The 25,573-nt window shown below is 40.0% G+C and overlaps 1 protein-coding gene across 2 annotated transcripts in view; it reads left to right on the plus strand.

Moving 5' to 3' along the window:
• Positions 1-25,573, plus strand: part of LOC111154440 (synaptotagmin like 2) — a 66,532-nt gene that overhangs the window by 27,144 nt on the left and 13,815 nt on the right. Inside the window, exons 4-12 of one of the 2 annotated variants that reach the window (XM_022514039.1) lie at positions 112-193; positions 1,099-1,213; positions 2,800-3,597; positions 8,448-8,516; positions 15,477-15,578; positions 17,594-17,647; positions 18,915-18,962; positions 21,898-21,992; positions 25,114-25,233. In XM_022514039.1, the coding sequence (XP_022369747.1) occupies positions 112-193; positions 1,099-1,213; positions 2,800-3,597; positions 8,448-8,516; positions 15,477-15,578; positions 17,594-17,647; positions 18,915-18,962; positions 21,898-21,992; positions 25,114-25,233 (1,483 nt within the window). The remainder of the gene's footprint in view (positions 1-111; positions 194-1,098; positions 1,214-2,799; positions 3,598-8,447; positions 8,517-15,476; positions 15,579-17,593; positions 17,648-18,914; positions 18,963-21,897; positions 21,993-25,113; positions 25,234-25,573) is intronic. The other variant, XM_022514040.1, reaches the window with a different exon arrangement.

Genomic DNA, 25,573 nt, shown 5'->3' on the forward strand with positions numbered 1-25,573 from the left:
TTTTACAGATTTCCTCTGCTGTCCTGACTTAAGAGCTTTCAGCTTCAGTGGCACAATTTACTCTTTCTCAAAGGCTGAGGGTATTTATTCTCTGAATTGTTTCTTTTGCAGTGCTAGCGTGGTCAGTCCAGCCTCAACCGTGATGGATATGTCACAGGAAAACACGAGGAAGTCAGCTGTGTCTTCGGCTAAGGTAGACTGAGCTCAGACTCCGAACATCTCATCTTTGGCAAGAATGCCGTTTTTCTAGCTTTAGCAAAGCACCATGAAATAAAGGGGATTTTTTTTTTTTTTTGGCACCAAATGCAGATGATTTTTACTATTTAATGTAAGAAGACTCTCTTGTGGTGGAAAAGTTGATGAATACCATGTTTCTGCATTGCTGAAGACTCTAATTTCTTGCTCTGGAGAATAAAAAGTCTCAAGCTACTGGGGGGTGCTTCTTTTTAAGCATTTGGAACGTGACTTGTTAGTCCCATATCAGTCCAAATTCTTCTTCTTGACTTCCTGAATCTCTGTTAGAGGTCTGCTTGTGGAAGGGGATTGACAATTTATGAAACTCTAGACAGCAAACATTGACACTCAGTTTTATATTAATAAAAAATTCTATTTACTGATCCCCTTTCTGTCATTGGAATTGATGATCATAATAGTGATAATGAAATACTTCAAATACTTTGATTAGTGTCTTTTAATTCTTTATAGGAAAGGTCATTTACAATTTTATTTAGTTCAGCTTTAATCTAGCACAGCAAGAGTCTCATGTGGTAGAAAGAGCACACATGAGGCAGGGCGGGGGTGGGGGTGTGTGGGGATTCTGCCCTGATTAGTCCCAGGTTTACCCTAACCTTGATGATTCTATATTTTGTCTAACTTTCTAAGACTCTGGATTATGAGTATATTTTATACAGTTTAATTTTTCTCTGGCATCTATGGTAACTCTTAGCCAGCCCCATTAACCAGGACAGTACTTTTTCAAACAGGCCAGATAGAGTTTACTGGATAAAACTATCAATACTGGAGATAATAAGCATTTGCTAACACTGAGTTGCTGCTATGACATTTAAAATGAGTTTAATAAGCAATATTTTTCCCTAGCAAAGGAAGAATCCATTTAATAGCTCCAAGTTGCCAGAAGATCAGTTATCTCAACAAACCAAAAGTGAGCTGTCAAAAAATGGAAAGGGTGATTTCTTTCAGACTCCAAAAGAAGGTAAATATTATTTTTATGGACTAGATATTTTTATCTTTGTTATCTGTGGACTAAGGGAAATTCTTAGTGTTCCTTTAACTAAAATAACTTCCAGGGGAAAGTGAAAAGTCCTGATGGTTTTCTTATTTTACTATGCCCATTGGTTCCCTGCCTGAGGGAAGGAAGCAGAAATTTTAGAAACTGGAAGTTCATGCATTCCAGTCTTGGAACTGACACTTGTTTGACCTCTGGGCCTTGGGTTCCCCCTCAGTGAACGAGGGAATTTTTGACCAGAGGCATTCAGTCATTCATTTCATGGCACATATTAGATATCTCCCACATGCAGACACACTTAGTGTGAAATTAAGACTTTGCCTCAAGAAAAAAAAGCCACTTGACAACGTTGTGATCCTCTGATCTGTAATTATCAGGCTGGTCTCTGAGGAGGCATTTGGTCAGGTTTGTGGCTTAGTTGAATTAAGTCTGTGTCTTATGGAATTTTACCATTCTCCCATGCCATTATGAAGAAATACTAGAAAATTCAGTCTCTTCCAAAGCAACTGTAAAAAGATTCCACAGGCATTAAATATTGGACAAAGGGTAGAAAATTAACATTGAGTAGTGGAGTTAGAGTTTGAGTTATCCTGTTTTAATATTAGCATTTTCCCCTCTCTATTGGATACATATTATGTTATGTAGAATATTTTACAGAGAAAAAAGGGCACTGGAACATGCTACCTATTTTTTTTTAACTTTCTGAAAAAATTAATTTTTGTTTTTATTTTAAATATTTACTTATTTTGAGAGAGAGAGAGAGAAAGAAAGCAGGAAGGTAGGGGCGGAGGGAAAGGAGAGAGAGTCTCAAGCAGACTCCATGCAGAGCACAGAGCCCAACTCGGGGCTTGATCTCACCACCCAGAGATCATGAACAGAGCTGAAACCAAGAGTCAGACACTTCTAACCAACTACATCACCCAAGAGTCCCTGAAAAAATTAATTTTTTATTTTAGAGATTTTCTTTTTAAAAATATTAATTTTTTTTTTTTTTTTTTTTTTAGAAAATTAAGTTCCTTAGAGTGGCTGGGTGGCTCAGTCGGTTAAGCATCTGCCTTTAGCTCAGGTCATGATCTGGGGGTCCTGGGATTGAGCCCCACATTGGCTCCCTGCTCGGCAGGAAACCTGCTTCTTCTTCCCCCTCTTGCCCTCCTCGTGCCCTCTTTCTCTCTCTCTCTCAAAAAAAAAAAAAAAAAAAAAAAAGAAAATTAAGTTTCTTTTTCTGGTTTTCATATATAAATTTTTAAAGTACCTTCTATGTTTTTCCTTAGCCTCCTTAAGGAATTTTAAAAATCTTTTCTAGAATTATTTTATTGAATATAAAAATACCACAATGTATGTATGTAAAGCACAGTAATCTTAAATGTATGGTTCAATGAAGTTCATGCCTGAATTTTTAAATGTTTTTTAATTAGATCTGCACTTATGATAATACTTTATTGTCTTTAATATTTTACTACTTTTGCTACATGTAGATTAAGTTTATGTTAGGTGTTTTAAATTATATAGCTATTCTCCATTTGACATGTCACCTAATGTGTTTTAATTTACAGGTGAATTGTCAGAGTCCAAAGAAGACTCATCTATCCCAGAAACTTCAAGCCAAAATTTAGAGAAAACAAAACAGACATTTCCAGGCCCTGAGAACAGATCTCAGGTCAAAACTCCAATCCCCAAAGCCAGGAAAATGCTCCCCAAATCACATGAGTTAAAGCTCGATGATAACCAGTCTTTTCCCCGACAAAGGACAGACTCCCTGAGCACAAGGGGGGCTCCCAGAGGGATCCTGAAACGCAACTCCAGTTCCAGCAGCACAGACTCAGAAACAGTGCGTTTTCATCAGAACTTGGAACCCAAAACCAAAATGGTGGCCCCTGGCCTCACCATCCATGAGAGAATTTCTGAGAAGGAGCATTCTTTAGAAGGTGACTCCTCCTCAAACTCCCTGGAGCCATTAAAGCATGTGAGATTCTCTGCAGTGAAGGATGAACTCGCCCAGAGACCTGGGCTAAGCCGTGGCCGGGAAGTAGGAGAATTCAGTGTTTTAGAATCTGACAGGTTGAAGAATGGAACAGAAGATGATGTGGACGTCGATGAGTTTTGCAATGACCCTCAGCCTTCCCAATACAGGAAGTCTTTGCCTTTACATCAGTCAGCCTCAAGCCCGACAGCATCCAAAAATGAAACACATCAGCCAATGGCTTCTGGTTCTTTTCCAGTTAATGGACGTCATTCTCCCTCAGAAGTTTTAGCTGCAACACCAGAGTCCATTGAAAATTCACCCACCATCAATGAACACAAAGCTAAAGAATTATCACAACTTGAATCAGAATTGTCCAAAAGCCCTGCTGGTAAGAGAGTTGTCACTACTAGACTATAAAAACCAACCCATGGGCTTAGAATGGCCAGATCAGCCCTGTAGAAGCCCCATTTGACCTCCTAAACATTCCAGCTACAATTCAGACAGGTGCCACTGGGGAATGATTATAGTACCTCTTTTTTTTTTTTTTTTAAGATTTTATTTATTTGTGAGAGAGAGAGAGATCATGCGCCCAAGCAGGGGGAGTGGCAGGCAGAGGGAGAAGCAGGCTTCCTGCTTAGCAAGGAGCCTAATGTGGGACTCAGTCCTATGACCCTGGGGATCATGACCTGAGCTGAAGGCAGATGCTTAACTGACTGAGCCTCCCACGCATCCCGATTATACTATCTATTAATGGGTTTGGAAGTTTTCCTCAATCATCACTAGCTAAAGGGCTAACTAAAACTAAAACCAGGATAGCATAGTTTCTGCCCATTATGCTTTTCCCTAAAAAATGTAACTATAAATTATTTAACCAAACGAATTACAGTGTTTTGAATTAAGTCAAGGTATGTATATAGAGTAAGAATTAAATATATACTAATACCTTTGTACAGAATATATTATCCACCTAATGCATATTTATCAATTACCATTCAATTAAACTTTGGGTTTTTTTAAAGATTTTAAGTAATCTCTACATCCAATGTGAGGCTGGGATTCACAACCCTAAGATCCAGAGTTGCACACCCCACTGGTAGGCCAACCAGGCCCCCCAGATTTTTTTTAGTCTCAGAAAAACCTTCATTTTTTTTTTTTTTTAATTTCAGAGAAAGACAGAGGGTGAGTAGGGGGAGGAGCAGAGGGAAAGGGACAAGTAGCCTCCTTGATGAGCACAGAGCCCAATGCCGGGCTCGATCCAAGGACCCTGAGATCATGACCTGAGCCAAAGTCAGATGCTTAACTAACTGAGCCTCACAGGTGCCCCAAACTTTCATTTTCTTAGCCATTTATTCTTAGATGTTTAAAGTACTGAAGGAACTTTCTCCTTCAGCTGCTGTGAGCTGAGAGGCAAAGAGAATGCTGCTTTTCCCTGCTGCCTAGCTAACTAGCCCTGTCTTGAAGATCTTACACCTCTCAAGGGATGAGACACTGTTTTCCTACACCCATACGACAATTTCATAATTCTTATGCTTTAAAAAACAAACAATGGAAGAAATCATGCTGTGTATTCTCTCCCATCTTCAGTAAGTGTTCCTCTGGCCCTATGATAATTTCTTTATAGTCAGGAGAATTTACAATGGCAGCAGTCACATGTCTGATGTACTTGTTCTCCCCCTTCCTTACTAGTCAGCATTAAGTGAACCCTGGGTCACTTTGCTTGGCCCTACAGTTCTATACTTGTTCAGATCAATCCTCTTCTTAAAGAGCAAAGCATTTTCAATTACCCATCCCTGCGCTCCAGACATTTTAATCATTTGAACACAAAGGAATATTTTTTTTAAATTAAAAATTAGTAGGTGCTTGTTCAATGAAAAAAAAACCTTCATATTAAAGGAACTTACTGAAGTTTGATGAACATGGACAAATAACTGGATGGTGCTCACTTAAATGTTTATTCAAAAGATGAAAAAAATTCTTTAATATTTTCCTTTATCATCCACAGAAAAAAATTGGTAAACCTTTCCTGTTTTTTGAACTGCACCTGCTTTCCCATGGACTACAGACTATCTTTATACTTTTGTATTAACTACTTATTTATGCTTTCTGATTTTTATTTTCAAAGATTTATTTATTTTAGGGGCACCTGGGTGGCTCAGTGGGTTAAAGCCTCTGCCTTGGGCTCAGGTCATGATCCCAGGGTCCTTGGATTGAGCCCTGCATCGGGCTCTCTGCTCAGTGAGGAGCCTGTTTCCCCCTCTCTCTCTCTTTGCCTGCCTCTCTGCCTACTTGTGATCTCTGTCTGTCAAATAAATAAAATCTTTAAAAAAAAAGATTTATTTATTTTAGAGAGGGAGAGTGAGCACAGATTGGGGGAGGGGCAGAGAGAGAGGGAGAGAATCTCAGGCAGACTCCTCACTGAGTGCTGAACCCAAAGTGGGGCTCGGATTCCGTGACCCTGAGATCATGACCTGTGTGGAAATCAGGAGTGGGAATTTAACCACCTGAGCCATCCAGGCATCCCTGCACTTTCTGATTTTTAAGTCCCAGCTGACCATGAAATTTGGGAGGAAGGCATCATCAGCTACACATATTTTTTTTTTCCTCTTTGAGGGAGAGAAAGAGCAGGGGCAAAGGGAAAAGCAGACACCCTGCTGAGCTGGGACCCCCCCCCCACCCCCGAACATGGGATCACAGCCAGATCCCAAGGTAGAAGCTCAACTGACTGAGCCACACAGGCATCCCCAGCTACACCTGTTTTGATTGACAGGACTCCTGGCCTTAGAGCTTATGCACAAAGTTCTGCTTACTTATTAATGCCCTGCTTACCACGAAAATATATACAAGTAAATAATGAAGCATAAAAAGAAAATCAGGCCCCAAAAGTGGTAAATGCAAAGTATGTGAATTATAAGGGTTTGACTTTAGCTCTGACCTCCAGGACAGTCAATATCACATTCGTTACTACACCGCAGAATACAGAAGAATTCCTCAGAGAAAATGGAACACTACCTTGCATCAAATCTTTAAAATAACTCCTCTTATTTTAAAAGTAATACACTTTTGTTGTAAAGCATTAGAAAAGAAGAAATGGATACGGAATAAAACAAATTCCATCTGTGATGTCATCATGTAGCACTAACTACAGTATTGATAACATTTAATTGTAGAACCTTTCAATAATTTTCATGCATGAATATAATCTTAAATTATGTTTATACTGCCAGAAGTTTTTTTTACTAGTAGTATATTATAATCATTTTTTCATCATTGTCTTCTGTTAAACAAATGAACACAGACTTCTTCAAGATTTCTCAAAAGAACTTCACAGTTATTGACATATATTCAATAGTAAAATGTGTAGTTAAGCGAATCAAGATCTATCACATGCCCATTACTGTATAACCCTTTGTTTTTTTCACACTTAGCCAGAGTTGATGATTAAAATTAAAGATAGAATTTTATTAACTGAATTGTCCTCTAGTGCATTGAAATGTAGCTGACTTCCTAAAAATTCAGCTGACATAATTTTCAGGAACATGCATTGTACAGCTTAGCATCTGTAAGGAAGGAGGAATGCAGAAACACCTGGTGTTAACTTAAGGGACAGGTGCCCGAACTCCCTTATCTAAGTCTCCCATGTGCCCTTTGATTAAGGCTCAGAAAGGATTCTTTGCTTTCTTTTTTATTTTTTTAAATGATTTCTTAAAAATATTTTATTTATTTATTTGACAGACAGATCACAAGTAGGCAGAGAGGCAGGCAGAGAGAGGGGCGGGGGAAGCAGGCTCCCTGTTGAGCAGAGAGCCCAGTGTGGGGCTGGATCCCAGGACCCTGAGATCATGACCTGAGCCGAAGGCAGAGGCTTAACCCACTGAGCCACCTAGGCGCCCCAGATTCTCTGCTTTCTTGATAGCTTAGAGCTTAAATAATCTTGTTTAGCTTCTCAGCCATTGGTCAGCCAACATCAGGGAATGGGTGGAGATCACATAATGCATCAGTTTTGTTTAGTTTATTTGATTCACAGAAACTACTTCGAAACTCACAGACTGTAGAAGAGAAATGGGGAATAACAGAGGAGCCCCTTGAGATCATGGTCCTCAAACTCCAGTATGCAGAACAATCACTGAGATAGTTGTTAGTAAAGATTCCTGGACCCCTCTTCAGAGATTCTGGATTAATCTATTAAGAGGAAGGCCCAGAAATACAAATACCCTCATTGTACCATTCTAATGTTCCGGAGGGAACTCCAGAAGGTTGTTTTCCCTGCTCCTGAAATTCTCCTTGGGCTGTGTTCCTCAAACTTGGTATAAGCCCGTCTAGTGTTTATTAGTATGCCAGTGGGTGGGTGGAGTCATAAAATCAACAATGTGTATCTTCCTACAGTGTAAAGTTCTATGCATAGATTTGAGAGTAGAAGGAAAGTAATACTTAAAATGTAACATGGATCACAGGTACCTGGGTGGCTCAGTTGGTTAAGCATCCAACTCCTGGTTTCTGCTGAGGTCATGATCTCAGGCTCATGAGATCCAGTCCCACGTTGGGCTCCATGCTCAGCAAAGAGTCTCTCTCTTTCCCTCTGCCCCTCCTCCCATTATTGCGCACCCATGTGTGCTTTCTCTCTCAAATAAATAAAATCTTTTTAAAAAATGCAACATGGATCAGAATACAAAATCTGCATGAATTTTTTTTAAGTAAGCTCTACACCCCACGTGGGGCTTGAACTCTTGACCCTGAGATCAAATGTTGCATGCTCTACTGACCAAGCCAGCCAGATGCCCCCATATGAATTTTCAGAATAAATCAGAGACTTCAGAAGAATTTCTCAATTAGGTCCATACCCCATACCTCAGAAGTCTACATTTACCTGCCTTTACTGTCAGAGCAACTCTAGTAGCATATCTTAATTAGGATGGTTTATATTATAGCCTCTGAAAAATGCTGATAGAAACAGTTAATGGTATGGAAAGTATAAATACAAAGTGCCTATTTAAAAGATAATGTGAGTGATTAATAATAATTCTTTTTAAAAAAATTTTTATTTATTTGACAAACAGCAAGAGAGGGAACACAAGCAAGGGGAGTGGGAGAGGGAGAAGTAGGCTTCTTGCTCAGTGGGGGCTCTATCCCATGACCGGAGCCCAAGGCAGAGGCTTAATGGCTGAGACACTCAGGTACCCCTGAATAATAATTCCTTGAGCATTCTCTTTCCTTATTTAGAAAAGCATTTCTGTGTTGCAGACGGACTGTCTTGTGTTGAGCCTGAGCCATTTCAGGTGCCAGATCACAGTTCTAGAGACCGTCAGCAAGGTAAGCCCCCTCTTCTCAAGGCTCTAAAAACTAGGACGTCCTCCCATTCTGGTCCATTTGCCACTGAGATAAGGAAGACAACTAATGATTCCATATCTAAAGTTCTAGACTGGTTTAATCGAAGTTCTCATTCAGAAGACAATAAGTCACCTCTCCAACATCCCCAAAGAATAGAGCTGAAGGAAGAGATAGACTCAGAATCACCGATTGCTACTGCCTTGGTGAGAGATGACACCATTCTAAAAGAAAATGGCTCAAAGGCTCTATTACCCACCAAAGTTAAACTGATGTCTATGGAATCTGATTCACCATTCCAGGGAAAGGGAAATACATTGCCTTCTAGAACTTGCCAAAATAATAATGTGAATATCAATCTCAAATCCATTATTTTGTCCCAACAAGGCAAGGAAGATCCAGGCATATTACAACCATGTGAAATCTATGGCCCACATCAAGGGAATAAAACTATGGATTCTAGCCATGGTTTAAAAAACAGAGGAGAAGGAAACTGGGCACTTTCCCCAAACAGTAACTATCCCTACAGTGCTATCAAAGGATCTGAGAGAGAAGACCAGGTTCCATGCAACATTAAGAATGTTGGCAGCTTAAGTGAAGAAGAGCCTAAGCTTCATGTTCATGAAAAAAATAGAAGAAACTCAGAAGTGAATTTTGACTCTTCAACACTTGTCAAAGAACCAAGTTTGAAAGAGAACATGAATGCAGAGCGAGAGAGCAAAGGAGGAGATCCATGCATCCTGAAAACTCCTTTAGAGACAGAGAATATTGAGTCACTACATGGGGCTACCAAAAACAAATCTTGGAAGAAGCCTGAGGTCCAGTTACAAGAAACTGCTGAGGTTCCCAAGAACCAAGTGCAAAGAGAAAAATACAAAAGAGTAAGTGAAAGAATATCTTTCTGGGAAGGCGAGAAAGCTGCTGCTAAGTTAGCTCATAAAGAACCCACATCGTCATGCTGTCAAGGGAAACCTCCTGCTAAAGAATATCAGCCTGTGAAGTCCATGGACAGTTTATCTACAGGCCAGAGTGAATATAATCAAACCACTAGCAGACAAGTGGTCCTAGATGAGAATGGCCACACAGCCCATCTCTCCAGTTTTTATTCCTCAAATAAACCTGAAGAAACCAGACCCCAGATATCAGGTCCATCCAAAAACTATCCTTCTGTTGACCAATCAGGTGAAGTGTCTCCATTTCAGAATAAGATAAATGAGCACATAAAAAGATCGCCAGTGGCAGAGAGTTGCCATTATGAAAGGGACAGTACTTTACCGGCTTGGCAACATTCTTTGAATATTGGGAGTGCAGCACACTCGCCTTTGGAGAAAGACAAACCTCTAATCGGTGAATCAAATCCCAACTTTAAAGTTATGTCCCTAAAAAAGAGAATGGATGAACCCAATACAGAACAGGTCTATAATCACTCTCAATTTGAGAATTTGAGAAAGTTTTGGGACTTAGGAGCCAATCCAAACAGTCAAGAAAATGTTGGGAAGAATACGAACACAGTAAGCCAAAAATATGTGGAGCCTTTTTATAGCCAGAAACACAAACAATTCAGTGACATCAAATCATCAGGAAAGAATATCCATGAAACAGGGATGCTTCCAGGTAAAAAAAAAATTCTGGCAAGAGAGGAAATAGAGAAATTAAATTCAAAGCATACACTCCAGGTGTTACCAGATGAAACCACATTTCCATTGGGACCATCCAGAAAGTCTACTCATCATTTGCCAGGAAACGAGTCATCAAAGGAAAATGTGGGAAAGAATATTAAATGGTTTGTTACACCAGTGTTCAAGGAAGAAAAGGATTACTCAGACCAAGAGGTTCAAGAATCCATAGTTAAAACAAGTGCTTTGTCTAAAGACTACAAAGACACTTTTAATGACAGCTTACAGAAGCTACTTTCAGAAGCTTCATCACTAGCCATGCATCCTTCGGGTGGAAAAGTTCATGGAAAACAAAAGTCTGAACCAGATATTTCCAGAAATAAAACATGGCCTCAAGATACAGATTTTGCTGAGACTGAGAGAGAAGACAAAGGACATAAGGAGAGCATTTATGAGCATGTAGACAAAACAGTAGCTCCTCCAAAAGTTAAGCCGAACACTTTGACTGCTAGTCTAGACAAACTCCTAAAGGAAGCTACTGGAACTTCACCCTGTGCCTTGCCAAGTGTGTTGGAACCTGTTACCACTAGGATCAACTCTGAACCTGAAGAGGGTAGAGTTTATAAAAAAGGGATAGAAGGGACAGAATGGAGTCACAGCACATCAGCCTATCAGAAAGAGCTAATAGCTCCTTTTCCAAAGGGAAGCGAAACTTTGGTAAATACAGCTATCTCCCAGAAATCTGGAAGTGGCGAATGCCAGCCAAGCGCGGAGAATGGGTGTCAGGTAGCTGCGGAAGGTTCTCACCCATTGGGTCCGCCTTCCCATCTTTACAGAAAAGATTCTTTTGGGAATGTGGCCAACTCTCCCCAAGAGAGGCCTTCTTTCAGGGATGCTCATCTGGCTCCCCAGGATGAGGCATTACCTTCACGAAGGGAAATTTCAGAGACTGTAGAAAAAGTCATTCTTCCACCTAAACCTGCCTTGAAAGATATAAACGCTGTATTACAAAAGCTGCTGAGAGAAGCTTGCTATCCAGTGGGGAGGGTAGTAGTGCCTGGGGAAGTAAAAGCAGAATTTCCTGAAGGAGTCCAGGCAGCAGGTAGCCCCCCAAATTCTACACCAGGGGCTACAATGGACGTTACAGTTCCAGACAGAGATTATTTTTGTTCCTTCAATGTAGTCCCTGATAAAACTCAGAATGCTGGATCTTATTTAGCTGCCCAAGTGCCTCCATCAGAGCAAACCCGTCGCTCATGTGATTCCCCTGATACTCAGTGCGGCAAAGAGTTACCTCAGGAAGTGGCAGAAATTGTGAGGGAAACAGTTATTCAGCCTAAATCAGAGTTCCTAGAATTCAGTGCTGGCTTAGAAAAACTACTGAAGGAAGCAGCTGAAACCCCCTCCTCAAAATACGAAAGTGACCCAGGGACTCTTTCTCCATCAAAGTTAACAGGTGGGACTGAGGTGTCCAGGCAAGCTGCTTCTGAATTCCATCCTGAGGAAATCAGAGAAACAGTAAAAAAGTCTGAGGCTCCATCAAGAACGGAGAGTGCTTTTGAAATTGGTTTTGAGAAACTTTTTAGAGAAACAACTGAAGCTCCTCCTTACCAGCTCCAGGTGTCAGTGAAGGAAGAAACTCCTGAGAAGGAGGCTTCCCAGTCAGAGCAGGCCAGTTTCTTGAGGACAGTAACCCATCTTGACCGGACAGCCTCAGAGACCTCTGAAATGAAGTTTAAGAGTAATGTTTTCCAATCACAAGTCAACCAGTGTGATGAAGTGCTGGGAGGTAACAAAGGTGTGACTGATTTATCAGTAGATCTTTGTGGTTCTGAAAGTTGGGTTGAGATCCCTGGAACCCCGCAGTTCTGTGTGGAATGTGAAATAGGGATCACTAAAACTATAAACCCCGCAGAGGACAGGGAGAGTGAAAGTGAGGTTGCAGGGGTTCGAGAAAAGTCTTCTCAGGAGCCTGGCTTAGAAGAGGCTCCTAAAGCAATTAGTGTATCCAAACGTAGGCAACTCATTCCTCTCCTGACAAACAGAGAAAACCCTCCAGAAACAAGTAATGTCGAATTGATTCTGGCATCGCCATGTAAGAGAATAGAGAAAGAAGAAGAAAAAGGAGGTTTCTCTGACTCTGATTTTTCAGGTGGAGACTTGAGTTCCAATGCAGACAGCTGGAGAAAAACCTCCAGTGAGCATTCTGAATTTTTTAACTCATTGGTTTAATGAAATGATTTAGGGAATGCTGATGTAAAAGATGATACGGTTTTAAAAACTGACACACGGAAATAGTGGTAAATTCTTATCATTTTAGGTCTTCCTAGCCTTTCTTAATAAAAAGCTACATTTCCTTTTATATTCTTTAGTCAATGCATTACATAGAGAAGTTTTACCCATGAGGGAGTGTTTCAGAATCTGACTTTATTCTCAGTAACAGAATTGTTAGGTTTTAAGAGTTTTTTTTTTTTTTTTAATTTTGGGTTTAGAAAGCACTTCTGAAACGTTCAAGCCAGTTTTTCTCCTAGAAATAATTTATCCTGGAAATAATTTTTTTTCTTAATTGACAGTCCACACAGAAGTCTCTAGTAAGATTTGTGGCAAGAAAGTGCCACACACAAATGGACACAAATTTCCCTTTTAGGATGAATATTTTACCACAGTAGTGGCTAAATTCCAGAAACAGAGGGCAAGACTAGAACCTTCTTTCCTCAGAAAACTTTGCTGTGGTGTTTTGTTGCCACCCTTTTCCTCTTGTTTTCAGTTATCTGCAGAAATCTGCAGAATCTTCCGCAGAATCTTCTCTAGAGTATGACTTTGGTCAGATGACTTCATCTGACACCACCTGAGGGCATCGCCTGGCTGGCTGCATTTCTTTGGCTCCAGCCTTGGCTAGGTGAATGAAGAACTTACTCGATTACCACATCCATCTAAGTGGGCTTCGGGGTATTGGTTTCAGCCAGGCTGGGAGCTACAGGCCTTGTCTCAGTTTGCTATGGTGATCAACATGGGCATTTTAGCAGAGAAACCCAGAAGCAAATAGGAATGCACAACTACCCAATTATAGGGATGAATGATAATAGATGCCTTCTGGCTGGGACATTTTAACCACAGTTGCAAAACAGCTGGTGTCGGTCATCCTCCTAGCAGTTTAGAAAATTTGTCATTTTCTAGTACTCCTCAGTATTGAGGAGAATGAATAAGCTTTCCTGAGTGGATGACTCGGGAGGTTTGGTTTCCTTTGCAAGTAACTATAGGGTCTCTTCTTGAAAACGAACCAAAGGATCCAACTTTAATCCTGATTAATCGATTGAAGCCCCTGTTACAAAGGTTGCTGGTAAGAAGAGGAAAAGTGGAATATCAGTCTCTGAAACAGGAGTATACATGACCATGTTCAACTTGCTGAAGTAGACTTTCACTAAACCACCCGTGAGTGAGGAGGGTAGACCGACCTACAGGAGAGCTTGTACATTTGTACTTACTCTGGAGACTTACCCCTGATGTATATAGCTTTGTTTATAGGGTATCAGCATAACTGATTGAATAGTAAAAAGCCTGTCTAAAAATGAAATCATCAGTATTAAATAACCACCCAGGCAGAGCTCAGAGAAGATATTTAAAAGTTACAAGCCAATAAGAGGTACAAAATGGTACAACTGTAGTTTTATATACTCTAACCTAAATTTTTATTTTTAAACAATTGGCTGGTGGTGGACTGGAGGAGGGAGGAACTTGCTTACAATGGTACCATGATTTTGGTGAGCAACCTAACATGTTTCACTTAGGGCTGAGCTCTTATTCAACCAATACCTCAATATGTTCCTTAAAAATTAAAAAAAAAATGTTCCATGGTCAGGTACTTAATGTGCTGGGAAATTATGCACATTATTAGCATATTAATGTCTCCAAGAAGATCTATAGTAAGAAACCTTTAAATTGGAACAAAGAGCATCCCAAATCCAATTCATCTTAGAATCCATTTGCTCTAGAATGCCTATTAACATTGGGGAGAACTGGGATGCATTTCAGGAAAGCATTGTGTGTAGAAGTGGTTCCCAAATTCATTGACTCATTAATGGAATCATTCATTGATTTAGCAACTTCTTCTTCTTTTTTTTTTTTTTTTAAAGTAGGCTCCTTGCCCAACATGGGGCTTGAACTCATGACCCTGAAATCAAGAGTCACATGCTGTATCAGCTGAGCCAGCCAGGCACCCCTAGCAAACATTTTTGAAGTGCCTATTGCCAGCCACTGTTCTAGGCACTAATAATGTAACAGTGATGAATGACCATATTCAGACCAGAGCTAATCCATGATGGAGTTTTAACTGTCAAAATGAAAAAGTTAAGGTATCTAGAGATATTTTTTTGTAACATTAGATATATTTAATTTAAAAGACTGCCCTTATTTTGAGGATATGCCCCCCCTCTTTTTTCCTTTGGTCCTAACATGCCTTTTTTTTTTTTTTCTAACATGACTTTTTAAAAAAAAATATGTAGTTATTAGAACATGATAGAACCCCCCTACACACTTTATTTTTTTTTAAAGATTTTATTTATTTATTTGACAGAGAGAGATCACAAGTAGTCGGAGAGGCAGGCAGAGAGAGAGAGAGAGAGGGAAGCGGGCTCCCCGCTGAGCAGAGAGCCCGATGCAGGACTCGATCCCAGGACCCTGAGATCATGACCTGAGCCGAAGGCAGTGGCTTAACCCACTGAGCCACCCAGGCGCCCCCCCACCTACACACTTTAAAATGACATAATAAAATAAAAAGCTGACTACCTCGTGTCATTTCCCAACATTTTGTTGGAAATTTTACTAGCTCATGAATCCCCAAGGGCCTGCAATCGTTGATTTGGAGAATTCGCCCATCTGTGTACCTGATTATACACAGATGTTAAACATCTGAATCCTGCCTTCTATGGTTTTCAGCTAATTGTTTTAATGCTCCTAAAACCACTTTGTGGTTGTCTTCAAAAGCTAGAAGTGAAGTGGAAAGATTCAAAGTCTGGCATAGAACAAATCATGGGCCTAAAATAGAGGTGTAGATGGCTCAGAGATCACTTTTCTATTCATGTGGTTATCTTGTTCCTTTATGATTTATGCTTGCAAATACTTCTTGACTAGGAAAATGGTTTTTAAAGGATCTGCAAAGAGTGGAGAAATTTTGCATTTTTTTCCCTGAGAAGTGTTTCATAGAGTAAATAAAAGTACAGAGGCTTCTGAATCTCCACCTACAACACCAACGTCCATTGGTTATTAAGAGTTAGGATTTTTTGGATCTTTTTTGTATTGCGCAGTGTTCAACAATTTTGTCTCGTAACAGGTTCAGAAGAAGAACCCAGTCCTGTCTTGAAAACTTTGGAAAGGAGTGCTGCTAGGAAAATGCCTTCCAAAAGTCTAGAAGACATTTCGTCAGATTCACCAAGTGAGAATAAAGGTTGCCCCATTGTTCACGCCCCCCCGTCTAAACTTTAAAATGCTCATGTGCTTTTCTGTGGCCTCACTGCATGCTTTCGTGCACTGAAGCCCCTGAGGCGGGGGTTAACAGATGACCGTAACCTTTCCAGAGTGAGCAGAAGAAGCTCATCCTACAGTGACTAGAACCTTCAAAATAGTGCCTGAGGTTTGGTTATTAGAACACTAGGTTTCCTTGGATTGAAGAACCCCAGCTCAAGCATTTCAAGTCCAGTGAGTTTTAAAAGACTGGGGTAGCTGGTGGTTCTAGTAGGAATAGCTAACCTTTATTGAGCACTGTGTGCCAAGACGTGCCTAAGTATTTCACATGCATTATTTCATGTAACTGGCGTACAGAACCCTGCGAGAGATGATGGTTATTCCTATTTTACAGATGAGGCAAATGAAGCTCAGAGAGGTAAAGTACCTTGTTTAGTGTCACACAGCAGAGCTGTGAATCCGAATCAATAGTCTGCTATCAAGAACATTTATGAGGTGACCGTCTTATATATGACAGTGTTGGATGTCTGATGAGTTTTGCATGATACGGAGATGAGTCGGTCCCTAGCTTCAAGGACTGTCCTTTTTCTTTTATCCCTTCTTTTCACACATTTCTTTTGTATATTGGAACTAGAAGCCCAAAGACTACTTGGCCTGCAACACATTAGGCGCACTGTACCCCCCAGCTGCTGCTGTAATTGGTGAAGGACTTCTTGAGTACTAATATAAAGCATTATACACACACACACACACACACACACACACACACACATATGTATGGCTTGCAAGTTGACTGAGAAGTCCTGACTTCTAGAGGGTTTGCTCTTAATCGTTTTTAAGCTAAGAGGCACCCCTGGGAGTGCAGAGGGTCATGAGAAAAGTTACTGAATGAAAGTTGATCACTGCCACACTCATATGCTTGAAAGTTGAACATTGTCATGTTTAGAATATGCTTCAGCTATCTGCATTTGAAACTAAAAAGTCAGAATTTAAAAAGAAAGGGGGGAAAGCCACTCTATTAAATAATTCCTAAAAATCAGAGATTTTCAGGGCTCTGAGGACAGTATTCCCATTTTGGAATGCAGATCTACCAGAGATCTTGGAATCTCAGGGTTGGAAGTGACCTTGAAGGTCATCCATTTTAAACACCTCCCAATGCAGGAATTCCCTATAAAGCCTCCTCAACAGGTGGCCAACCTCCCCACATCCGCCTGAATGCTCCCACAGAAAGCGAATCCTGCCCTTTGTTGGACCGCCCTAATTGTTCTTCCTGATGTTGGAGATGGGTCCCGAGGTGGGGGGGACCCAAAAAACAAAAATCAGCAAAAACTGTCCAGTTTGGCAAACCTCTTGCCTGTGAAGCATGGGGCTATTTCCACGGTGCAGCTTTAAAATACTCAGGAATGTGCAGGGTTAAAAAAAAAAATCACCATCAGCTGACGGGTATTCCTGCACGCTCCCTTCCAAATACCGATACCCACTCTCACACTAGCCTGCCAAGATTCCACTTAGCAGCTGGTCCCCAGTTACATCTCTTCAGTTGACTTCCCAAGCAAGGCTCCCAGAGGCATACACAAACGATGATGTATGCACAGAAATATTTGCTAATGACCATGGGTTTGAGAAGGTGTTAGTCATGGCTAGCATCTTACTCTTTCCAGAAGAATAGAGAGGCTGTTGCCGCCCTGTGTTTTCTCCTGCTGCTGGCCGATTGCTTGCTCTTAGCTAACCCTCTAACCCTGGGGAGTCTGTGTGCAGCAGTGTGCTGATGTAAGCTGCATCGGGGCTGAAATGGGAGCTCCCGCTATGGCACTGGTTCAAGTAGCTAATCTAAAGAGAAAGTATTTTGGGGAAGACATCTTGGTTGCACCCCTCACTGCATCTTGACTAATTGCTTCCAACTCCGGGGGCTTCCAGGGACAGTCTCATTGTTCTCTCTCGCCAAGGGTCAGCCGTGTTAACCATTTGTTAATTTCTCCTGAACAGATCAAGCAAAAGTAGATAATCTGCCAGAAGAATTAGTACGTAGTGCTGAAGATGGTAAATATCTTTATGTATTTGCATGTCTGTCTGTATATTAGGTTCTGGGGCGGTTTGGGCAGTCACTGGGACACAGCTGTTGGATAAATAGAAGAACGTCATTTGCCACTATGTAATGAATGGTGCCTAAGTTATTATAAAATGGTTCTGACTCGATGCATTTAATACTAACTGTTTATATTCTCAAGTCTTCTGCTGGTGATACTGTTGTAAGGATCGCATCAGAGACCTTTGGGAAGCGAGGGTTTCTATAAATAGGAAATTGTATTTCTATGGGTATGAGCTGATTTTTGCTACTCTGACTTGCAGAACTCCTTGTGAGGGCAGGAAGCATCGGGTGGGTTCTGGGTTAAGTTATTCCTGTATTTTTCTCATGTCTCAGCATTTGGAGCTCTCTGGGCATACCTGGTAAAGCTTTAACTTCAAAGGGAAGAGTCCCAGAACCAGAGTCAGGATCCTGCCTTGGCTCATTTAAATAGCTAAATATAGACTGAGGTAAAATTAACTGGTTCTGAATATTAAGGAGCCTAGAAGATCTTGAAGTTTGTCAGTGGATTGAGTATTACGTGGTTCACTTATAAAATATACAGGGTAATAGTGGTATAGTGGGGGAAGGGATGGAAATGAGTCTGATTTTTATAGTTGAGCATTTATGCAAATGTGTAATTTATATTTGTACACCGGAATTGTGTTTTCTAAATTCCCTTTACTATAATAATAAAAAATGTCTATGAACTAAGCTTCCCCCATAAAATGTAGCACTAGAACTCCTCAAAGGTCATTGATTACTTTTGTGTCATAGTTTTGTCTCTCTCATTTTATGCTTACAACAACTTCGTGGAAGTAGGTGGGGCAGGGATTTTCATTTGCAGATAAGAAAAGCTCAGAGAAATGAGGTGACTTGTCCAAGATCCTATAGCTAGTTGGTCAGTGGGGGCAGGAGTTGAGGGGGTGGTAGCAACTAGAAGTGCAGCTTTGTTATTCCTAATGCAGTGCTCCTTCCATCCCCCAAGCTATGTGTGGCTCAGTGACTTAGTAGAAAGATGCCAGACATCTCCTATACTGGATGTTGGATTTTTAGTTGAATAGAAGACCCCTAAAGGAGGTAATGAAGAGTCACTCTGGGGAACAGATAAAAGCAAGCTGAAAACCTGTCAGATGTATTCTGCAGTCTCTGTTGTGAAACTGACATGTGAGCCTTACTTTCATGTCTCTTTAATCCTTCTTGTAAAATGGTATTTATTCTCAATGTTGCTTTTCTGAGTAGATCAAAAAGCAGATCAGGAACCAGACACAAATGAGTGCATACCAGGAAGTGAGTAGCAGGATCTTTCTCACAAATGACTAAATGTTGCCACTTTACATGGTGTTAAATATACTGAAATAACTAACACTATTAATCACGCAGTATTTGTTATTGGTACTAAAACTCTTGCAGCTTACAAAACTATTTCATTCTGACAAGGGTTTTATGAAAAAACATTTTCCTGCTGCCAGTGTTGAAAGATTAATCCGTGGTTTCGCTATGGGGGAGTTACATATTTAAAAATTTTTTATGCAGACATATATATGTACTATATATAAATATATATGTGTAATTGCTGGGTAGTATTATACTTCTGTAAGGCTCTCTGCCCTTTGAGTCTTTTCTTAAAATGAAGTTGGCACCTTCTGTTATCACTTGGCTTTATGTTGCAGTCTGGTCTCGAGTACTGGATTTCTTGTGGCCTTTACATAAGACTGTAGACATGAAACAATTTATAATGTATTTGGACCTAAGAAAGAATTGTGCTTTTACAGTTAGTGTGCATTATGGTTGTGTATGCCTCTTTCCATACCTATGGAAGCCAATTGTATCATGTCCAGGGTTTAAGCTCTGAGGTTCAAAGCAGGATTCAGTCTATATTCAATCTATAAAGCAAGTGAACATCTGAATCTTAAGAAATAAGTATATACTTGCGGTGGCTAATGTCCATCCACTAATTAAACTCACCACCAGCCAAAGATAATGATCGTTTACTCTTTTCTGCTCAATCTTAAGATTGCTGTACTTAACACTGACTTCTGTCTCCAGGACAAATAGCACATTAAAAAAGGTGTCTATGGGGCCCAGCAAAGCATGCAGATATGCGTGTGTGTCTTCTTAGCTTCCCAGTTTCAGCCCAGTTGCATAATGCTGGGCGCTGGAGGTATGAAGATAATGATACACATGTCTGCCCTTAGGAGAGCACGAGATTTATATTAATAGTTGCCCAATAGTCTGGATGTGCTAATACGTCTTAATGAGAAGAGCAGCTAAATGAAGGAGCCATTTGATAGAGAAACAAGGTGCTTTTGCTAGAAGACTGTGACATCTAGCCTGAAATCTGAAACTTTGCTCATGAGGTCTGCCTGCTAGAGGTGAAGGTGCTGAGCTTTGGCCCATGACCTGAGCAGTTCTGAAGAAGTACATAGGCAAAAAGACAATCCAGGTTTCGGTCCCTGTTGCATGTTCTCTGCCCAGCTGCTGCAGAGGAGCCAAGACTTGTGTCCCTCGGGGCTGTTGGGTACAGAGGTTTCTCCAGTTGCTTTTGAACTGGCAGATACTCAAGTTTGGTCATCTTGTTTTTATCTGGTTAGGTTTTGTTCAACATTTAGCCCGAGGAGTGAAAACAATGCGTGGACATGGACATATATGCCAATGTATCTGTGTCTTTGCTCATGACTGAGCTTAGTTAGGTCAGGCCACATAGGCTATCATGTGCTGAATTCTGGGTGGATTAATTTCTCTCTTTTTTATGGTATTTTCCAAGATGACTCTTAATGGATGGGCTGAGATTACTTCTTTCCTCTACTGAAGAGTGTATTTTTACCACAAAACAAAATTGAAATACATGATCAAGACATAAATTACTAGAGACTAATATTTGTAAAACTGACTACATTTGAGTAGCAGATATACATTTTGAAAATAATAGGCAGCAGTACTATGATAAAAAGTTTTTGCATACTCATTGGGCTCTACTGTGGACTCATGGGACCTAACCTTATACTCCTGCAGTGCAAGTCACCCAAATATACCCACATACACATTACTGTTTAATGGGTAGTGATTAAAGCAGGTATCATCTTGTGAGTGGATTTTGATACATTTGAGAGCCAAAGGCTAGATGAGAACTACTATGTGAATAAACAAATATTTATATGTATAGTTCAATTTTCAGTTTTCCTTCATTAATTTTCTTTTAACTGAAGGTGAATTTAGCTAATGCTTAGGGCTGAATTTGAGCCTCTTGAGTTATATATAGAAATATAATTTTATTTTTATCTATTTTTCTGGTATCTGTTTCACTGGTAAAAACCAAGACAGTATATTTGTATCACATCGAAAAGGTAATTTAAACATTATCAGATAATATTAATTTTTAGCACATAATTATATAGAGCATGCTCTGTGCTGGGCACTGTTCTAAGGGCCTTGAAACATACTAACTCATTCACTATGCAAGCTCTTATTCACCATAAGAAAAACTTAGACACCAATTTTTAGGTAAAGAAGGAAATAGGTTTCTAACTAGAGTTATGCAAATGAGGAATAGAATTCATCATCTCATTGTGACTTCCACACATATTCTTACTGTATCGAAAGGTATCTAAATAAGGTATCTGATACCTTTCTATCACAAAAGTATCTAAATAATCTGTTTTCAAAAGATAAATAGTTTGAGCTCATAGTCTTTCATAATTCTGAGTGAGAAACATTATCAGAGAAGTAATCCCCACAATCACTGAACAAACAAGCCTTCCCTTCCACACTCAATAGCCAGGACACTGTTATGATTGAGTTGTGTCCGGAGATCCTTGCTGTCCAATGAAATAGTTTTCCAGCCTGTGGCATGTTTTAAAAATACATTCCAAGGAGATGAACCAATAAATCACACATCTTGTGGTTCCAATCTCTGGTGTGGGAAATAAGTGAGTGCCCTTTCACAATGGCAGTATGTTTTAATATAATTCAAATCCAGCTCCAGATTAATGAAAACTAATGGTCTTTAATTGTTATTTTCTATTGGTTCAACTCCTTGCCAGTTCTCTGTATAATTTATGAAAACTGCATGTTGCTTATCTTATCCTGTGCATGTGAACTATTGTACCTTTAACCTTTTTGCAAAAATATCTCGTTCATAGATGAAAGAAAAGTGTTTTCAACTTATGCTTTATGTTTGTTTGATAATGTGAGGATAATTTTGAATGGAAATGCTGCTGTTTAGTTTCCACAGTGCCTTCACAACTTGATAATCCATTTTCCCACCCTGACAAACTCAAAAGGATGAGCAAGTCCGTTCCAGCATTTCTTCAAGATGAGGCAAGTTTGTCTTCTGTAATTTCAGAAAAATTGAACCACATAGGTGCATTTGCTATGCCAAGGTTGGTGTGTTTGTATTCAGCGGTGGCAGAGACCAAAGAGGTCAGCGGGACTGACCCCTGCTTTTCCTATCAATAGAGGCAGTGTTGTTGATCCTGGAACAAGGCAAGGCATGTCTCATTTGACTCGAACAGTAACTCATTTTGGTGGTGAAGTCAAGTTGCATTGATATTTGGAATGTGACTTTTGTTTCAAAGTGGGTACAAAATAAGAAATCCAGGCAGAAATATGTTGGTGTGAGCTAACCACTCTGTAGTTTCCAGTAGAGCTGATCTGTGAGAGCTTCATCTAGGTAGCATGAATAGCTTGGAAGCATTTGTTAAAGTAGTGAAGTGACAAGGACACAACAGACTTTAAGGATATCTGTTGGGTGTAGGCAGTTGACATACATTATCTCATTTCATCGTCCAACGTGCCTGGAAGGTAGGCACCATCATTGTTACCAGGTATTACAGATAAGGAGGCACTGCGAGAGGTGAGTAACCTCACTCCGCTAGAAAGGGGTCGAACCAGGATGGAGTCTGCATCTGATTATCATGGTTAGCCATTATACCTGCTGTCTCGGGCTGGAACAGGATTATTATCTTGCTATTCACTCAGTACTTTGTAAACACCAGACACTTAATATTCGTTCTGACATCTAACTCTCACCAACTAAACGTGGTTGGTACAATTTTCTCCATTTTTTATAAGTGGGAAGTGCTTGAGAGAGGTTAAACCAATTTCCCCCAAATCCAACAGCTGCTAAGAAGTAGATCTAGGACTTTAACTCAGGTCCTTTGACTTAATTAAGATTCCATGTTGTGGGTGGAGGGATGGGGAAGGAGTGCACTTGTGATGAGCCCCGGGTGATGTATGGAATTGTTGAATCACTATATTGAACACCTGAAACTAATATAACACTGGATGTTAACTAATCAGAATTAAATAAAAACTTAAAAAGCAAAAAAAAGTTTTTTTAAAATTCCGTGTTCTAGCCAGAGTAGTTAGGATCTTGGAGTCAGACATTCCTAGCGCTGGCTGTGCTACTAATTTGGTGTGTGTGACTCCAGGCGAGTTCCTTAATGTCCCTGAATCTGGTTTCCTAGTCCTGTCTCATTAGGCTATGAGGAGTCAGCAAGATAATGTGGGGGAAACATACGGCGGAGTGCCTGACACATGGTGAATACCAGTAAATCCTAGCCCTTACTATTTGCAATTTGGGTCTGATTTTTGAGAGTAAGGAAAAAGCATTATCCTCAAACATTCTTTTAGTAGATGAAAGGTGAAGAAAGTTCTAGACAGCACACAAATCAGGTACCACCTCCCTGACCTCCCGGGCAACCCTCTGTCTATCCTTGGGCCTTAGAGGAGCTATATCTGCAAATGCATACCCTTCCATATGCTTACCAGCCCAGGTTACAGTTCCTTTGAAACGAATCACTCATTCTTTGAAACTAAATCATTAGTTGGAAGCCAACAGTAGGCGGCCTCAATGAGTTCCTGCTTTCACACTTTTGTAAATAGGCTTTGATCTTGGTTGGTCATATGAACGAGGTGTGTAATTACTTAAGAGGCAAGCGACCCCAGTTCCTGGTCTTCCATTTTTCTCCTCCATCATTTAATATGCCCCCTCATAGCTCCACACAATAGAAAGTCCACATTGAGTTTGTGTATCAGAGATGCCAAATGAAGCTGTAGAATTTTACCTTTCAAAGCACGTGGGTCAGACTGAATGTTAAAGGAAATGGACATGAACCAGGCCTTGCTCCTCCATCCACTCTCTCTTCGAGGCTTAGCATCAGTCTCGTTTGTTGAGTTCCTGCTACGTGGAAATCGGCGTTCCAGTTCAACAAGACAGGATCCCATCCCTCAGTAATTTACTAGTGTCCTGATACACTAGGCAGAGCATGGTACATGCTGAAATAGAGGGAAACAGCACGTGCTGTCAGCATGTAGGGAGAGAAGGTGATGATGGACACATGGTGGTGTGGGTTTTTTTAATCCTTGAGGGAGGGTTTCTTATCCATATAAGTGATACATTTTATTTTTCTTTAACTCCTTCCTTAATCTGCATTAGAATTGGCATCTGTTTTATGATACATAATTGCATGGCCCTGGGAGATGTTGGCATGTACTAACTCCTCCATAAAGGTATTTCTCTAACTCCACTGAACTGATCCAAAAACCCTCTGACCCCCAAAGGAGCTCATTCTGAATCATAGATTTTTAAAGCTACATCTAGTAAACTTGAGATAATTAATTGTATTATTTAAAAGATAATTAAATGTATTATTGCTCTCCCTTTTTTTTTTTTTTTTTTTTTTGAACTAGGTAAATATTTCCTGGGACATATTTAAGTACCTTTGTTTCTTTTTTTTTTTTTTTTTCAAAAAATGTATTAAAATCTAATGTGGGTAGAATTGAATATACTTGAATAAATATAATTTAGTATATACTTCCCTATAGCAAAAAAAATATAAATACAATAGCACTATGGAATTACATAAGAGGTGATTTAAAAATTTTTAAATTTGTGTGCATATAACTTTTAGTTTAAACAGGTCACACTAGCATTTATTTTTTCTAGTTTAATAGTGTCTCCAGTAAAATATTTGATTTTTAGGGATGTTAAGGCTGTGTTAATAATGAGAGGAATTAAGCATGACATTTTATATTTTGACAGTAAATCTTAGACCGTTTGTTGTCTGGGTAAAGTTAATTTCTCACATATATCAATAAAGTTCTCCACATAACAGAAATGCACAATATTAAGAGAGTGACAAGAAAGCTTGCAGCAGTGCTGACTTCTGTAGCGTCCTGGGCCCACCTTGGAGGTAAAAAACAAATCACTTTGTTCTTTGGGTAGCAAAGCCCTGCTGTCCTCCTTAGGTGAGGTCCACGATAGACCACCCACTTCATCCCGACTCCCGTTTCCTGGTGATTAGCACGAGTGTCCTTTGAGCTTCAGAAATGTTCATAGATCTCTGGGATACCAAGGTATCGCATTTTTCCAAGGAGAGATGCTGACCTTCACTCATTCTGAATTTAAATTTTGTATATCTTATATGATGTTTTGTAGAGTGATGACAGAGAAACAGATACAGCCTCAGAGAGCAGTTACCAGTTCAGCAGACACAAGAAGAGTCCGAGCTCTTTAACCAATCTTAGCAGCTCCTCTGGCATGACGTCCCTGTCTTCTGTATGTAAACAAAGCCTCTGTGTTAATATCTCTCCGCTTCTCTGAACCTTGCTCTGCCATGCTCCATGCTTGCTATAAAGTGGCCTCCTGTTGGCCACTAAACTGCAATTAGCTTCTGGCTAGCTAAATCTTTGTTTTTCTTTTTTTAAGCACAAAAAGAGTTCATATCCATTATAAATGAATTTTTTTAATGTAAGTACTTCAAAAATAAACCCGAATTTCTAACAAGATGAACGGCTACATTTTTCCGTGCAACAAATGGGGTAACTTTTGTAAAGTCTACTTGTATCAGATATGTTTTATATTTCTGTTTGCAGGTATAGAATTGTGCCTGTCTTTT

The sequence above is a fragment of the Enhydra lutris genome, unplaced genomic scaffold (genome assembly GCF_002288905.1).
Source record: "Enhydra lutris kenyoni isolate GAN:26980312 unplaced genomic scaffold, ASM228890v2 scaffoldscaffold37, whole genome shotgun sequence".
NCBI lineage: Eukaryota > Metazoa > Chordata > Mammalia > Carnivora > Mustelidae > Enhydra > Enhydra lutris.